This window comes from Leopardus geoffroyi, chromosome A2, assembly GCF_018350155.1.
Source record: "Leopardus geoffroyi isolate Oge1 chromosome A2, O.geoffroyi_Oge1_pat1.0, whole genome shotgun sequence".
NCBI classification, from domain to species: Eukaryota; Metazoa; Chordata; class Mammalia; order Carnivora; family Felidae; genus Leopardus; species Leopardus geoffroyi.
The window spans coordinates 13,603,749-13,619,313 of record NC_059331.1 but is presented as its reverse complement, the minus strand read 5'-3'; the positions used below and the strand labels follow the sequence as shown (position 1 = coordinate 13,619,313).

The window sequence follows — 15,565 nt, the reverse complement described above, 5'->3', positions numbered from 1 at the left end:
ATCCTACCCTCCCTTTCTCAGCCTCCACCTCCAATAGGGGTTTCCTGGGGTCACCCTGTTGATAGGCTATGTGCCCTGGAGTCTTCAAGGTTGGTTTCCGGGGGTGGAAGGACCCCAAGCTAAGGCTTGAAGGACAACTGTTGATTCAGCGCTCCCAGGTGCCTGGCACTTTATGTGGCTTCCATATTTTTTCAAGCCACACAGTAACCCTGGTTGGTAGAGATGATTATTTCGGTTTTTAAGGAGGAGGGGAAAGGGAATAACATGCCTGACTCAGCTCATTTATAGCAGCGCTGGGCACCCAGATCTCCCTCCCTCACCAGGTCCTAGAGGGGAGATTTTAGTGGGAGGTGGCTAGGCCTATGTGTTCCCATCTTTTTCTGCTCAGGTCTCTGAGGCCTGATGCAGGGGAATTTTTATTGAGAACGTGAGCATCAAGGCCTCCCCAAGCAGGCTCCAGGAAATACAGGGTCTTCTTAGCTGGAAGAACTTGGCCCTGGTCTTGGTAAGAAAGGCTCTCATGCCAATGCTGACACTCAGGACACCTGGAAAAGAGTAGTCACTGGAGGAAGGCACCTACTGCTCACTTACAAGCTTGAAGGTTAAAGCAGAGGAAGGAACCCTTGATGGTCACCCAACTGAGGCTCAGAGAGGCACAGTCGGGATTCCAACCTACCAAAAGACGTGCCTGGGGCGAGGCTCAACCAAAATAACTAAAATCTGAAGTGTAGGAGCCCTAAGGGAGGCATTAGACACAACCCAATAACCACGAAGCCTCAATTTCTTCCTTTGCAAATTGTGGCAATATCCGGCTTTGCCCACAGCGCGGAGCCCAGGAGAGCAACGAGAGTTTCACCTGCGCATGCGCCTTTACCCACAAGGCCACTGGCGCTGGCGCGCGTGGCTCCGCCCCTTTTTCAGCACTCACGTCGACACTTTACGGCCCTCTCTCGTATTCCTCCAGCGAGAACACAGCCAACCTTGTCCCTCTTGTCTAGCCGACCCCTCCCTACTCCACGTTGATTGGTTGCTCTTCCCTCGAGCCCCGCGCTGACTGGCTCGCGTCGCTGCCACTTCATTTCAGCTTAGTGGCGCGCGGCAGGGCGGCTACCGGCAGGAGCGTGAGCGGCGGCGGCGGAAGTGGTCGGCTAGCCGGCTCCCCGCCGACACCATGGTGAGGGCTGCGCGGCTGCGAGGTCTCTCCGGGAGGCGGGGGACGCGGCCGCCGAGCGCCTTCGGGGCGGGCGCTGAGGCAGGGGCGACGCGGAGCTAGCGTGCAGCCAGGGCCTCGATTCTGCCCCCCCCCCCCCGGCCGCAGACGAGGGCAGGGAGGTCTCCCAGGGCACCCAGCACGTCGCTCTCAGGGAATTTAGGATTGGACGAACGTGTACTCATAATACGTCTGCCTAGCTGCAGTCTTCCCACCTTGCAGATGGGGAAACCGAAGCCTGAGAGAGGGGACCCGGCAAAGGGTCCGGTGAACGCCTTAGAGTGAGTTCGGGCAGGGAGTGGCTCCAAGTGCATCCGACCTAATCTAACTTCATATATTGGAAAGGTGGAGCGACAGGGGGTCGACCTGAGTTCTCAAATTAAGCCAGTTCTGAGACTTTCAAGACCTGCAAGGTTCTTAGAATGTTAGCACAAGTCTTCTGTGCCACTCGTTTTCAGGCTGAAAAAAACAGGCCCATAGAGGAGATTTGCCTTCTCCCTGGATCACACAGGGTGTCGTTTCTGGAGAAAGGGCATTTTGAACCACGAGTGGAATCACTGCACCCTCCCAGTTCACTGAAGGAGAAACTGAGGCCCTGACCGGAAATCTCTCCAGAACCATGCTGCTCTCGGGTCTGGAAGTTCTGGACTTAGGCCAGAGACTGCCTGTGCCTTCAGAGTATAGACAGGGAGGTGCGCCTGGCTGGCTCAGTTGGTAGAGCATGCGACTCTTGATACTGGGGGTGTGAGTTCAGGCCCCGTGTTGGGCGTAGAGCTTACTTAAAAAAAAAAAAAAAAAAAAAATGTGTAGGGGTACTTGAGTGGCTCAGTCTGTTGAGCGTCCAACTTTTGATTTTGGCTCAGGTCATGACCCCAGGGTCATGGGATGGAGCCCCGTAGCTGAGGATGGAGCCTGCTTTGGATTCGCTCCCTCTGCCCCTCTTTTTGCGTGCTCTCTCTCTCCTTCTCAAAAAAATAAATTAAAATGTGCGGACAGGGAAGCAGGACCACACAGAAATTCAGAGCCAGGCCTCCTAAGGAGAGTGCCTAGCCCATCAGCACCAGTCACCCTGAGGGTTAGGGAAGGCTTGCACCAAATACTGCTGGCTGTTGCAGGAATTGAGAGAAGGGAGTGTGTTCCTCTCTGCCAGAGGGCAGAATTGACCTGAGGGCAGGGGCGGAACCGGAAGTTTCCTTCCTCGTTAAGCTCCCTGGAGGCAGGATCTTTGACTTTTATCCCTGATAAGTTGTTGCCTGAGCCTAGAACAGTGCTTGTGGAAAGACTTATTTTTTCAGCCTGAAGAATGTTCACGAAGGGACGAGGCATGACACACTGCCAGTTCCCTGTGGTCATGGTGGGGCTGAAAGCAGGAGGTCTGGAGGGTGGATCCATGACAGCTTCCTGAATTGGGAGCCTCAGGAAGCTGTCAGGTCTAGCCTTAGATTGGTTTAGACCTGAGAACCAGACCCCAGACATTCTGAAAAAGCCTAGAGGAAGGGAGGCTCTTTTCTGAAGCTTTTGACTCTCCCAACTCCAGATGGCCTTGTCTCCCCCAATGGTGTCCTGCCCTGTGCCATCTCCCCGGTCACCTTCAAGAACTTCTTCCCCACCGAGTCTTTTAAGTTCTCAGGGATCTTCCCCTTCCTCTAGCCTCTGTCTCCGGCTCAGTTTAGGGAGAAAGATCTGGAAGATGGCAAGATGTGGACACTGCTCCCGGCCATTGCAGCCTTGGGGGGACTGTTCCGATGCCACCCCTCCCCATCTGAGCCTCGCCTTTTCTTATCTGTGGGGTGGGGCAGTTATTCCACCCACACCGCTTGCCTCCCTGGATGATGTGTGCATTTTCTTGTGTATTTGTTCAGCAAATATTTACTGAGTCCCTCTCAAGTGCCTGGCTCCAAGCTCGGCACTGGACAAAGTCCACACCCTCTGAGTTTTCCAGTCTAGCCAGGGAGACATAATAAACAAGATAATTAGAGACTGGCTCTGTCCTATAATGGAAGCAGCAGTGGGTGGCCCAGGTGGAAATCTCAATCCCTAGACGAGGTTATTATGAGGGCTTGGCCAAGAGCCTTAAGAAGTGATATGGGAGCAGCTACCAGCCTGGGGAAGGACAGCTCAGGCAGAGGGAACTTGGGGAACAAAGGTCGTACAGCACAAATGGGTGTGGCTTGTGAGAAACCGAATGGTCCAGTTTGGCTGGAGCTGGCTCGGCCTTGTGACCTGCCTGGGGCCTGGATGTGCAGGGGAGTGTTGGGAGCAGGTTTTGGTGCCTTCTGTGTCTCAGACGCCTTCTCAGCTGCTTTGTGAATAGGGCACTGCCAGTGACAGCGGAGGAAGCCGTGGCTTCTCCAGGGCTGTGCTGCCAGTAGCTGGGACGAGGGAAAGGCCAGCGCCGGCATAGAAGCCTATGCCTGAGTGGCTCAGTTAAGTGTCAGGCTCTTGATTTCGGCTCAGGTCCTGATCTCACAGTTCCGTGAGTTCGAGCTCTGTGCTGATTGGGATTCTCTCTCCTTTCTGTCTGCCCCTCCCCCGCTCACGCTGTCCCTCCCACTCCCTCTCTCTCAAAAATAAATAAATAAACTTAAAAAAAAAAAAAAGCGGGGCACCTGGGTGGCTCAGTCAGTTGAGGTCAGCTCAGGTCAGGATCTCACGGTTCGTGAGTTCTAGCCCCACATCTGGCTCGCTGCTGTCAGCCTGTCAGTGCAGAGGCTGCTTTCGGATCTTCTGTCCCCCTCTCTCTGACCCTCCCTGGCTTGTGCTTTCCCAAAAATAAAACAAATTAAAAAGAAGCTGCGTATGCCGTAGGAGGACCCCTGTGGGTCCCCTGCTGACGGACATCAGCTTGCTTTCATGGGCTTTACCAGGATCTTGCTGTGTGTCCCTGGAAGGTCCCTCCTGCTCTGGCCGCTGGACCCTCATCTAGAGGGGCCTTGGCCGCGCTTCTCTCTGCCTCTCAGTGCTGAGTCGACCTTCTGTGCCTTCCAGGGCCAGCCTGGCCCTGCCCCCTCAGGTAATCTGGGAGGAAGACCTGCCGAGCGAGCGTGTCACCCTGGTCCACGTTCCCATTTTGGACACGAGATAACAGGCTTGCCCAGGAAAGCCTGAGGCTTCTCCCCTGTAAAAGGCGACCGAGACTCGCGGCCCCCACGTGGGAGTCGGAGCCTCCTGTTTTTCCATGGCTCTCTGCACCTGGGCACCATCGCACAGATGAGGGCACAGGAGCTGCAGGTTGTCTCTTTGGGGCCCCAGCCTGCTTGCCCGCCCTCCTCTCAGCAGCCACCTCTTCTCCACGTGGCCCCTTCTTCTCTTGCCCTTCCAGGAAGCCAATACAGGAAGTGGGCTTGGGCCTGGCTTCCTGCCGGCGCTGGACCTCCCCTGGGCTGCCCTTCATAGAGAAGGTCTATGGGATGTGGGAATCCCCGCTCAAGTCTTTCCACTGGGGCCCCCCTGTGGGGGTTGAGGGCCATTTCTGGCCTCCGGTCGCCACCACCTGGAGAAGCAGCTGCCCTGCGTTGGGAGGGTGAGGGCAGGCTGAGGCTCCCCTGCAGAGAGCTTCTGGGGGGCAGGGTGACTTCGGATTCCAGAACTGCCAGGGCAGGGTACAGTGAAGCTCCCGTCCTCCCCGCTGAGGCAGTGTCTCATCCGTCGGACCCTCGGTCCGGAACCTTCATCTGGCCTTGCCAGCTGGCCTGTCATTGAATCCCGGACCCAAGCACTGCCACCCGAGGTCACCCTCCTGGAGACCGAGAGGCAGGCCCTTAGTATGTGGGTCGTGATTTGTGCACCCAAAATGAGAAGAGCAGATTTTTTTTAATATCTTGAAAACTCTGTGTGGGTGATATTTCAAAGAGTGCATCTTTTATTTGCCGTCACTTGTAGTAATGACGGATTTTTTTCTGGAATGTTTCTTCCTCCTACCTGATGGAGTGCTCTCTGAAAACCTAGCTCAGACGTAGCCACCTTCGATCAAGGCTGACTCCCAGCTGCTTGGCTGCCCTTTGAGGCGTGGGCTCGGCATGAACTGCCTTCCAGCAAATGGGGTCAAGCCAGGCTCTCTTACTAGCTCTATAGTGCCCAGCAAGGTCCTCAGTCTCTAAGCCTCAGTATCCCCATCTGTAGAGTGGGTGTGACAATAACCTCACTGAGGATGAAGTTGAAGGAGCTGCATGTATTCACATGGATGCATCTCAGAGACAGCAGTTGAGTAAAAAACGCAACCAGCAGTAGGACCTGTGTGCTGTGATGCTACTGATAAGCACGGAGGGCTAAGCCCTTTCCTGTCGAGGGTGTAAATATATGCAACGTGAGTTATAAAGAAATGCCCTTGGTCAGCCCCAAGACCAGGTGACTGCTGCCTCTGATCTTGGGCAGGAGGGAAGTGTTCGAGATTTTACCACACCGGGAGGCAGCTGTGTGTCCTGGGGTTGGGCAGAGTTGGGAGCACATGTCTTCTATCGGGGTGAGGGATGCATGCTCCCGCACCCCCAGCGCTGTGATGAGCTGGCAGATTTGTGAGACTGGAGTCCCAGCCGTGCCCAGAGGCCAAGGCTCCTTAGTGCTGATCAGACAGACAAGTCACATGCCTGTGTTTGCCTTACAGCTTCCCTTGTCACTGCTGAAGACTGCTCAGAATCATCCCATGGTGAGTCCATGTGGGTCGGGGGCAATGAGTTTCAGTGGGGGCCAGCCTCAGAATGGGGGTGGGGATACTGGGCAAAGGGTGAGGCAGACCTGCCCTCCTAACCCTCTTCTGCCTGTGTCAGGACCTGGGTTAGTTCTGCTGCTTATAAAAGTAATACATGCTTATTAAAATGTCGAACACTGGGCCACTTGTGTGGCTCAGGCAGTTCAGCATCCGACTGTTGATTTCGACTCAGGTCATGATCTCACAGTTCATGGGATCGAGCCCCGTGTCGGGCTCTGTGCTGACGATGCAGAGCCTGCTTGGGATTCTCTCTCTCTCTTGCTCTCAAAGATAAATAAACGTTTAAACACTTAGGGGGAAAAAATGTCAAACACCATGGGGCACCTGAGTGGTTCAGTGGGTTAAGTGTCCGACTCTTGATTTCGGCTCAAGTCATGATCTCAAGTTTTGTGGAATCAGGCCCCAGGTCAGGTTCTGCGCTGAGTGCGGACCCTACTTGGATTCTGTCCCTCTCTTTCTGCCCCTCTTCTGCTTACACTCACACACGCACATGCTCTCTCTCTCTCAGAAAAATAAACAAACTTTTTTAAAAAATGTCAAACACTAGAGATACATAGAAACTAGAAGCTCCAGGGGCGCCTGGGTAACTCAATCAGTTAAGCATTCGGCTTCAGCTCAGGTCATGATCTCATGGCCCTTGAGTTCGAGCCCACATTGGGCTCCATGATGACAGCTCAGAGCCTGGAGCCTGCTTCAGATTCTTGTGTGTCTCTCTCTCTTTGTCCCTCCCCTGCTCATGCTCTGTCTCTCTCTCCTTCAAAAACAAGTGAACATTAAAAAAAACCTAGAAGCTTCTCTTCATTAACCTTCCCAGCAAATTAACTGTATCTTTTATATATGCACATCTACACTTTTTTTTTTTTTTTTTTTAAGTAGACACCTGGCCCAAATGGGGCTCAAACTCACAGACCCAAGGTCAAGAGTCACATGCTACACCTACTGAGCCAGCCAGGTGCCCTGCACATCCAGACTTTTAACATACGTGTATAAACATGAATGTGCTTTTTAAAAATATACATGGGATCACATAACACGTGTTTTTTCCCTAAATGACTTTTGCCCATAATCATACAGTGTGTGATATATGTCAGTATATTCTGTTCTCTCTTTTTTACTGAAATATAACTCATAGACAGTTCAATCTTTTTTTTTGTTTGTTTATTTACTTTTGAGAGAGAGAGTGTGTGTGTGCATGCACAAGCAAGCAAGTAAGGGTCAGAGAGAGGGAGATAGAAGATCCAAAACAGATTCTGCGCTGACAGCAGAGAGCCTGATGTGAGGCTGGAACCCATGAACTGTGAGATCATGACTCGAGCCGAAACCGGCAGCTTAACTGACTGAGCCACCCAGGCGCCCCTGAACCTTTTTTTTTTTTTTTTGAAGTTTTTACTTAATTCATTTATGTATGCAATCTCTACACCCAACAAGGGGCTCAAACTCACAACCCCAAGATTAAGAGTCACATGCTTTTCTGACTGAGCCAGTCAGGCACCCCTATAATTCAGCCTTTTAACACATACAACTCAGGGGTATTTAGTACATTCACAGTGTTGTAAACAACCACCTCTGTGTAGTTTCAGAACAAGTTCATCACCCGGGAAGGAAACCCCATCCCTGTTAACAGTGACTCCCCTTCCCCCAGCCCCTGGCAACCACTAACCTGCCTTCTGTCTCTATGGATCTGCCTCTTCTGGACGTTTCCTAGAAATGGGATCATACACTGTGTGGCCTTTTGTGTTTGTCTTCTTTCACTCTGCATGATATTTTTCGAGGTTCGTCCACATTTTAACGTGTATCAGGGCTTCGCTCCTTATGGCCATGTGATACTCCTTTGTATGGACATACCACAATTTGTTTATCCATTTGTCTGCTGATGATGGACATGTGGGTGGTTTCTATTTTTTGTCTTTTTGGGATTGTTTTGGCTGCAGTGACATTTGTACACTCGTTCTTGCGTGGATGTTTGTTTTTATTTCTCCTGGGCAGGTACCTGAGTTGATTCTTTTTTTTTTTTTCCCCGAGTTGATTCTTTTTTAAATGTCAGCATATTTTCAGACTGACGTGCTACTATTTGTGTTTTCCCAAAACACATTAAAATAGATGAGTAAGGGGGCGACCGGGTGGCTCAGTCAGTTAAGCGTCCTACTTCAGCTCAGGTCGTGATCTCACGGTTCGTGAGTTCGAGCCCCGCGTCGGGCCCTGTGCTGACAGCTTGGAGCCTGGAGCCTGCTTCGGATTCTGTGTCTTCCTCTCTCTCTCTCTCTGCCCCTCCCCTGCTCATGCTCTGTCTCTCTCTGTCTCTCAATAATAAATAAATGTTAAAAAAGACTTAAAAACACAAAATAAATAAAATTTTAAAAAAAGAAAGCTTTAAAAATAAATAAATAAAGTAAAATAAAATAGATGAGTAAGTCAGCGTTGGATGGAAAAAGACTTTCCAGACCACCAAAGCTCACACATGTGCCATTAAAGAACACCTGCCCCTGGCACACCTGCCCGGACCAGCTGAGGTGTGCCTTCCCAGCTGTCGTGAATCAGTGGCCACTCTTACCCAAACCTCGCTGGTTCCTTTAAAGAAAGATTTGTAGAGGATTTTTTTGTGGGTTTGTTTGGTTTTTGTTTTCTGTTTTTTTGTTTGCTTTGCACAAAAAAATTGGTTTCGGGGCACCTGGGTGGCTCAGCCGGTTAAGCGTCCGACTTCGGCCCAGGTCATGATCTCACGGTTTGCGGGTTCGAGCCCCACATCGGGCTCTGTGCTGACGGCTCGGAGCCTGGAGCCTGCTTCGGGTTCTGTGTCTCCCTCTCTCTCTCTCTCTCTGCACCTCCCCAGTTCATGCTTGCACTCTGTCTCTGTCAAAAATAAATAAACTTTAAAAAAAAATTTGTTTTGGTTTCATCATAGAAGTCCACGATGCCCAGCAAAACATACAGAGGATGTAAAACATGTCACCTGTAAGATGGGCCACTGAGGCCGGGGGTCAGGGGGTGGGGATGGGTGTGTGTGGACCATGTTAGGCACCATGTGCTGTGGCTACTGGGTCCCAAGAGGTGCTAGGATGTGTCAGAATGAGGCCCGGGCCATAGTCCCGTAGCTCTTAGAAGCAGGGCTGCACTTCCCTTGGGGCCCGTGGCTGACTTGGGGCCGTTTCTTTCCAGCTGGTGGAACTCAAAAATGGAGAGACATACAATGGGCACCTGGTGAGCTGTGATAACTGGATGAACATTAACCTTCGAGAGGTGATCTGCACATCTAGGGTGAGTGCCCTCGTGCCCTGAGTCTGCGCCCACTGCCTGGGGGCCTTCTGGCACAGCTGGTCAGGCAGGGCCAGGCCGGTGTAAGATCTGGGGCTTATAGAGCCTCAGCGCCCTCAGGGGAGTGAAGGCCCCTCCCTGCCCTTGTGGGATGACATCTGCCAGGCCATCCCGCCAGGGTAAGGCTATGGAAGAAGTTGGGCTTAGGAAGGGCGGGGCCCGAGTGACTGGTCCAGGTGTGGTGGGGGCAGATGTGCGGGCCTCCAACTCCACCTAGTGCCCCGGACTTTGCACCTATGGGGACGCTGCCCCAACCCCCCACCTCTGGTGCCCATCCTAAACAAGAAGGACTTAGGCCTAGGGGGCACTTCTGGTTACAGATCCCTAGTGTCCAGGTAGGGCGGTGGCCTCCAAGGCAAGCCTGACCTTCCTTGTCAGCCTCTGCTGCCTTTGGTCCTGGTTGTGTGTATCTCTCGCCAAGCAGGCCAGGGTGATGTGGCCATGGGATATCCAGGCCACCAGGGGGCGAGGGCAGCCCTGTGGCCCTGTGGATTAGGAAACTTGTTTACCTCCCAAGGCCTCAAACCAGGAAGTACAGGGCCAGGAGGACCCCTGGATGGGCCAGGACTGGAGGTCTAGGGTCACAGGCCTCCCCAGCCCTCAGGATGACCCACAGAGCAATGAGAATGATGATAGTGGTGAAGGCAGGGCTCTCTACTGCTAACCTGTGTTGGGGTTTGCCAGGGCTTTCCTTCTGCCTTGATTCCAGTCTCCATCCCCCTTTTGGCAACAGCCCCCTATGTTACAGGGGAGGAAGGTGCAGGGGGACCATCCAGAATGGGGCTGTCTTGAGCCCGTGGGCAGGTGCCCTGAGGCTTGCCATCCCAGAGGACAGCAGAGCACTAGGCAGCCCGTCTTGCCCCTGGGCCGTCCTCCTGGATGGTTCACACCCCAGCAGGCAAAGTGGTAAGTGTGACCGTCTCCCCTCACCTGTGTGGCTCTGTGCCCTGCTTCTTGTGATGGTACATTGTGGGAGGTGTCCCGCTAGAAACCTTCTCCGGGTTTTCATGCCGCTCTTCTGGCAGCAGGTGTCTGGGCAGTTCCAGTGTGGCTATAGCAGACGCTGTCACAGTGCATAGCCGAGCACGTGGCCAGTAGGTCTGTGTCCACTGCTGGGGCCTGGAAGCAACCGCCAGTTCTCAGGGCAAGGTCAGCCTTGACCTCCACCGCCAGCAGAGACTGGACCTGTGGGTCCTCCTGGGTCGTCCTCCCTTTGTATCTACTGGTTGGAAAGAGAGGCCGGTGTGAGGTTCAGTGTCACTTGGGCTCTCCGGCATCCTCATCTGTAAACATGTGGTAGCAGCACCTCCCTTGGGCAGCAGGCAGCATGGGCAGGATACAGACACCCCAGGGGCCAAGAAAGCACTGGAAAGCTAAGGTTGGTTGGAGGGTGGTTTCAGCTCAGGCTGCTCAGCTCTTGCCAGGGAATGCAGAGTAAGCTCTGGTTCCTGCAGGGAGTGTGCTGGGCCCAGCCCGTCCTTGGCTAAGGGAAAGCTGAGCCCTGAGCAGCCAGTCCCAGCCCTGAGCTTCCATGGAATCATTCTGTTTCTGTCAGGCTGTACTTTGCATCGCTGCGGACTTGGCCCCTGGCCTACCTTTCCTGGGAGAGGAGTGCCCCGAGACCTCATGGGATTCCTGTGCGGGTTGGGGGCTTGTGCACACTCCTGGGAAGAGTCGGCCCCCAGACATTCCTTTTGGCCCTTAGTTTTCCATTTGTCATGTTGAGTACTTCCACTGGGCCAGACCGGCCTGACCCAGGCACTGCTGGGAAGTGTTATGCATGAGGACTGGGGGTTTCAAGGAGGCTGGGAAGCAAGGCCTGTCGGGGGTCAGAGTTAGCCAGACATGGAAAAGTGGGAACAGCATGTGCAAAGTGCTAGAGACAAGAAGCCCACTGTGTGTTCTAGAAGTTTCCATCTGGAAGGCACGTCATCGAGAGCTGAGAGAGGGCAGCCAGGGTGGGGCTAGATCTCAGGCCCTTGGGAGCCACACTGAGGAGTTTGGACCTTGTCCTTGAGCCAAGGGGGCCCTGATTGGGTTCTGAGAAGGGAAGTGTCTTGGTCTGATTTCTAGGGATGTGCAGGGAGGAGAGGGCTGCCAAGACTTCTGGCTCAGGGTACCAGGGGTGGGGCTGGAGAACTAATCTGAAGGAAGAGGCCCTGGGCTCCTGCCCAAGGGCAACAGGAGGGGGTGTGGAGCAAGGCCTTGTGCTGGTCACAGGGTACGGGGCGGGGGAGGCAGTTGACATCCTAGGACCTGCAGCGTTGGCATTGCTCCGGAGTCTGTGACTTTGCAAGCCTCCTAATCTCTCCAGCCTTAATTAGCTCCTCTAAAAACTGGCATCATTGGTTGCCGCCTGTGGCCAACCTTGCCACCCCCTCCTGCCCTCTTCACCAGTCACACAGAGTCTCTATCCCACTTACTTGTGTCCCACACCCAGCTCAGAGCCTGTCAGGAGACATGTGGATGAATGAGTGAGTCAGGGCAGGAGGAGAGGGTTCCAGAAGGTGGGTTCTAGAAGGCTGGGGGCAGGAGAGTGGAGGGGCTGGGCCATGGCCGGGCTGTGGCAGTGCCTGGTACGTAGGGCCACAGCCTTCTCTGGGCTGTGGGCCGCAGGTAACAAACCCTGTCCCACACTGGAGGACAGGTTGAGAATGAGGAAGCTATCTCATGTGATCCCCTGACTCTTCCTGCATAAAGGGATACCAAGGGTCTGGAGAGATTCCACTGGAAGGCAGCTCCCCCACCCCCACGTCAAGTCCAGGACTGAGAACTACGCAGGGGTGATTGCAGGTGCAGGGAGGCTAGGACTGTGGCCCAGGTGGGAATGGGGACATGAGGGACAGATGTGCCCTGGCCATCTGCACCCCCTCTGCAGGGACTCCCCCCATGCTCCCCAGATCTGAGACTCCCCCTTCTCTCACACAGGATGGGGACAAGTTTTGGCGGATGCCTGAGTGCTACATCCGTGGCAGCACGATCAAGTACCTGCGCATACCTGATGAGATCATCGACATGGTCAAGGAGGAGGTGGTGGCCAAGGGCCGTGGCCGCGGTGGCCTGCAGCAGCAGAAGCAGCAGAAGGGTCGAGGCATGGGGGGTGCTGGGCGAGGTAGGCCTTTCTCTCCCCTCATTCCCCCCGACCCCTCCAGCTGGCTAGGCCACGGGGTCTGCCCGGGCCTTGCCGCTGAAGGGTGGCTGCAGCAGCACGTGTCAGCCATCCCGTCCCAGTGTTGACATTCTTGGGTGGTGCCGTCACGGTGCCACAGGCCTGGCTCTGAGCCCCCTACGTAGAGCTGGGGGTCATGACTCACAGGGCTCTCCTGGTGCTGCTGTTTGCTGCCTGCTCCAGCCCCACAGGCCCAACCCAAGGAGCATCGTGTAGTCCTGGTGGGTGGTGCTGACCCCCCTCCTCCCCGACCTGGGCCCTTCTGCCCGGCAGCAGTCATCGGTGCTCCCTTAACTCTGGGTCCAGCTCAGCCGACTGATGCGGTGCCTGTGCTGACCTGGGACTTGAGCCCTCGTCTGATGCCCACCTGTGGGTCCTGGCAGGTGCTCTGGGCATGGCGAGGCACCTCCCCAGCTTCAGGTTCCCCTCTGCAGGGGGCCCCTGCCTCACCAGGCTGCTGGTGAGAATCCCAGCTCAGGGCCTGGCGTGAGACCCTTCCCTGCTGTCTCTCCTTTATACAAGGAAGAGTTCATGCCTTTTTGATCGACTCCCCTCACCCTACCCCCAACCCCGGGATTATAAATCTGGCTTAAAATTCAATTTGTTGTGCAGTCAGCTGGGGCCTGAGCCCAGAGGCCATCTGCAGACCCCCCACCCCCCACTCACTCCTCTTGTTGGAGGGCCCTGGCTTTGTCTCTTCCATCTGTAGGGGCCTTCTGTGTGCCAGGCCTAGGTCCCCCGCCACACACCCCGGGGGCTCACAGGCAGGGCCAGGACGGACAGAGTCAGCCCGGAGCCTCGAGGCTCCCGTGATCGTCAGGAGTGAGCCAGAGGGAGGAGGCGGAGAGGACACTCCAGATGGAGGGTTACCGAGGCCGGGGGGTGAACTGGGCCTTTTCCATACCTGGGGGCTGGCTCTGCGTGCTGGGGGCCTCCACTGTTGAGTGAGCTGCCCAGAGGAGCAGAGACTGAGGGAGGAGTAATTCCTTGGGCCACTCTGAAGAGAGAGGCCATGGGACCCTCGGCGGCAGCTGGAAATCTCACGGTGTGTGGCAGAGCTGGTCTTGCCCGTGAGAGGTGAGGAGAGGCAGCTTCTGCGGGCATCGGCGTCAGTCCCTGTAGGGCCCGCTGCGGGTTTGTGGCGGAAGGGGGACTGTGGGCACCTTTCTGTGTCCCCATGCTGCCCTGGTCCTTCCGGGTCCTCCCTGGGTGGGGTTGTGTTCTATCCCTGACTACTCAGCCTCCTACACAGCTCCTACCTCGGGCTCCACCTAAAATGTCTTAGAAACACAGCCCCATCACTGGCCAGCGGGGGTTAGAGGGCAGAGAACTCCCTTATCCCCACCCCCAGGCTGGACACACAGAACCTCCCAACGGTTTCTCTCCTGGGCCAGTGGGTGTGGGCGGTGCCGGGAAAGAGAAGCCTGGGTCCTCAGAGCTGGGGGCCTGTGCCCCTCCCCCTGGGCTGAGTGCTGGCCCTGTTCGGGCTCTCGCTCCCCTCCTCCTGGAAGCCATCTGGCTCTGTCCTTTTGATGACTCCCCGCTACCCTGACCCCAGGCCCTCTCCCAGGAAGCCTGCCCCAAGCCCCAGTGTGACTGGGAGCTGACCTCTGTCCTCCCTGCCATCCCTCGTACCCCTGGGGAGCTGGTCTCGTCCCTTGTCAACACTGAGAACTTTCTGGAGCACCACCCCACATCTCAGCTGGACTTCCACACCTGGCTCTGCTGCAGCCCCCTCCTCTGTTTTCACAGGTGTGTTTGGTGGCCGGGGCCGAGGTGGGATCCCAGGCACAGGCAGAGGTCAGCCGGAAAAGAAGCCGGGCAGACAGGCGGGCAAACAGTGAGCCGCCCCTCGTCCCCCCCGAGACTGAGCTGCCCCTGAGCATCTGTTGCCGCTCCCTGACGCCGCGGTCCTGCTCTCCGATTCGGGAGCGTGTTCAGAGCAAAAAGAAGAGGCAGGTGTTGGGGAAGAGCCCCCGTCCCTCCCCGTCTGTCATTTTGTGATCCTTTTTTCGTAAGTCCCCCCTCCCCGACCCCTTTATTGTTTAAAGCCAGCAGCTCTACAGTTGGATATGCTATTTGGTGTTTTTGGTTTTGTGATGCCGCAGCTGACTTGATTCCTGGAAGATTCTGTGTTTAATATGTCTTTAGAGCCCTCGCTCTTGTTTTGAGGGCGGGCGCTTTCCAAACAGGCTTATTTTGCATTTTGAGTTGGATCCTCCTGTGGTGAACAGACCGGAGGTTTTTATTTTAAGCTGTTTGCACTGAGATTGACAGCCTTGGGAGTTTCCTGAAACACGGACCTCAGAACTGCCTTTTGAAAACAAATACGTAGGAACGTATGCCGCCACAGAAGCTGTTCCTGGGACGTTGCTGCGCCCTGCCCCTTTGCCTCCTCTCTCCCTGTTTGTGTTACAAAAATAAAAACAAATACAACTACCAACTGCAAATTCCTAATTCCTTTTGAGCCATTGGGCACGTCTAGAGTGTGGTATCCTCAGGAAATCACAGCCCCATAAAAGAAGTTTCCTTTCGAGGGTTGCTGCCTGTCTCGCCAAGGGGAAGTATTTCAACAGGACACTGGTTCCGTGTCCCATGATGTCCTTTTAAGAAAGAGGTGGCTGTTGTCCGGGCGGTGGGAGTGGCCCTCCAGCACCAGGTCTGCCTGTCATCCCTGGGCCCCTTTGCAGAGAGAGGTGATGCGGGGAAGGGGGGGGGAGGGAAGTCCCAGGGAGGAGCCGGCGTGATGCCCACGCAGCCCATCCTTGCCAGCAGTGTCCTGCCCTCCGCCCCTGCTTTGTAAGCACCATTCACACCAGGTTCACTGAGAGAAGCTGTGACGAGCGGCTGCCTCCAGCAACGTGCGAGGAACCTTGTCATGAGGCTCTTATCTCCTCTCCCAAGTTGGGGCACAGACGTGATCTGCCTGGGATGTTGAGCCAGCACTTTTGTAAAACGTTTCTGTGCCATTGTCAGCGGACTGATATTCCTTGTTGTTACAAGTGAGGGGAACCGCGGGACAGCCTGGTGCTGGGAGGCAAGACGGGGCACCAGCCGCTTCCCACCAGAGCGGGTTCTCATCGTCACCGTGTCGAGACCCGTTCTCAGGGGTGATCAGCATCCAAGGTGCTGCCTGAGACAGAGCTCCACTTGTTGGAGCTGCCGA

At 55.1% G+C, this 15,565-nt stretch overlaps 1 protein-coding gene across 4 annotated transcripts; it reads left to right on the top strand.

The window, feature by feature from the left end:
* The first annotated feature begins 959 nt into the window (after nt 1-959).
* LSM4 (LSM4 homolog, U6 small nuclear RNA and mRNA degradation associated) lies at nt 960-14,842 on the top strand. 4 transcript variants are annotated; one of them, XM_045496665.1, is made up of 5 exons: nt 960-1,174; nt 5,814-5,855; nt 9,075-9,173; nt 12,159-12,342; nt 14,152-14,842. In XM_045496665.1, exons 1-5 carry the CDS (start codon nt 1,172-1,174, stop codon nt 14,241-14,243), a joined length of 420 nt encoding a protein of 139 aa, XP_045352621.1. In that variant the 5' UTR covers nt 960-1,171; the 3' UTR covers nt 14,244-14,842. The 4 variants fall into 4 exon arrangements, with proteins under 4 accessions (XP_045352621.1, XP_045352622.1, XP_045352623.1 ...); XM_045496666.1 differs by lacking the exon at nt 960-1,174 and adding an exon at nt 1,473-1,491; XM_045496667.1 differs by lacking the exon at nt 960-1,174 and adding an exon at nt 5,481-5,499.
* The last annotated feature ends 723 nt before the right edge of the window (nt 14,843-15,565 follow it).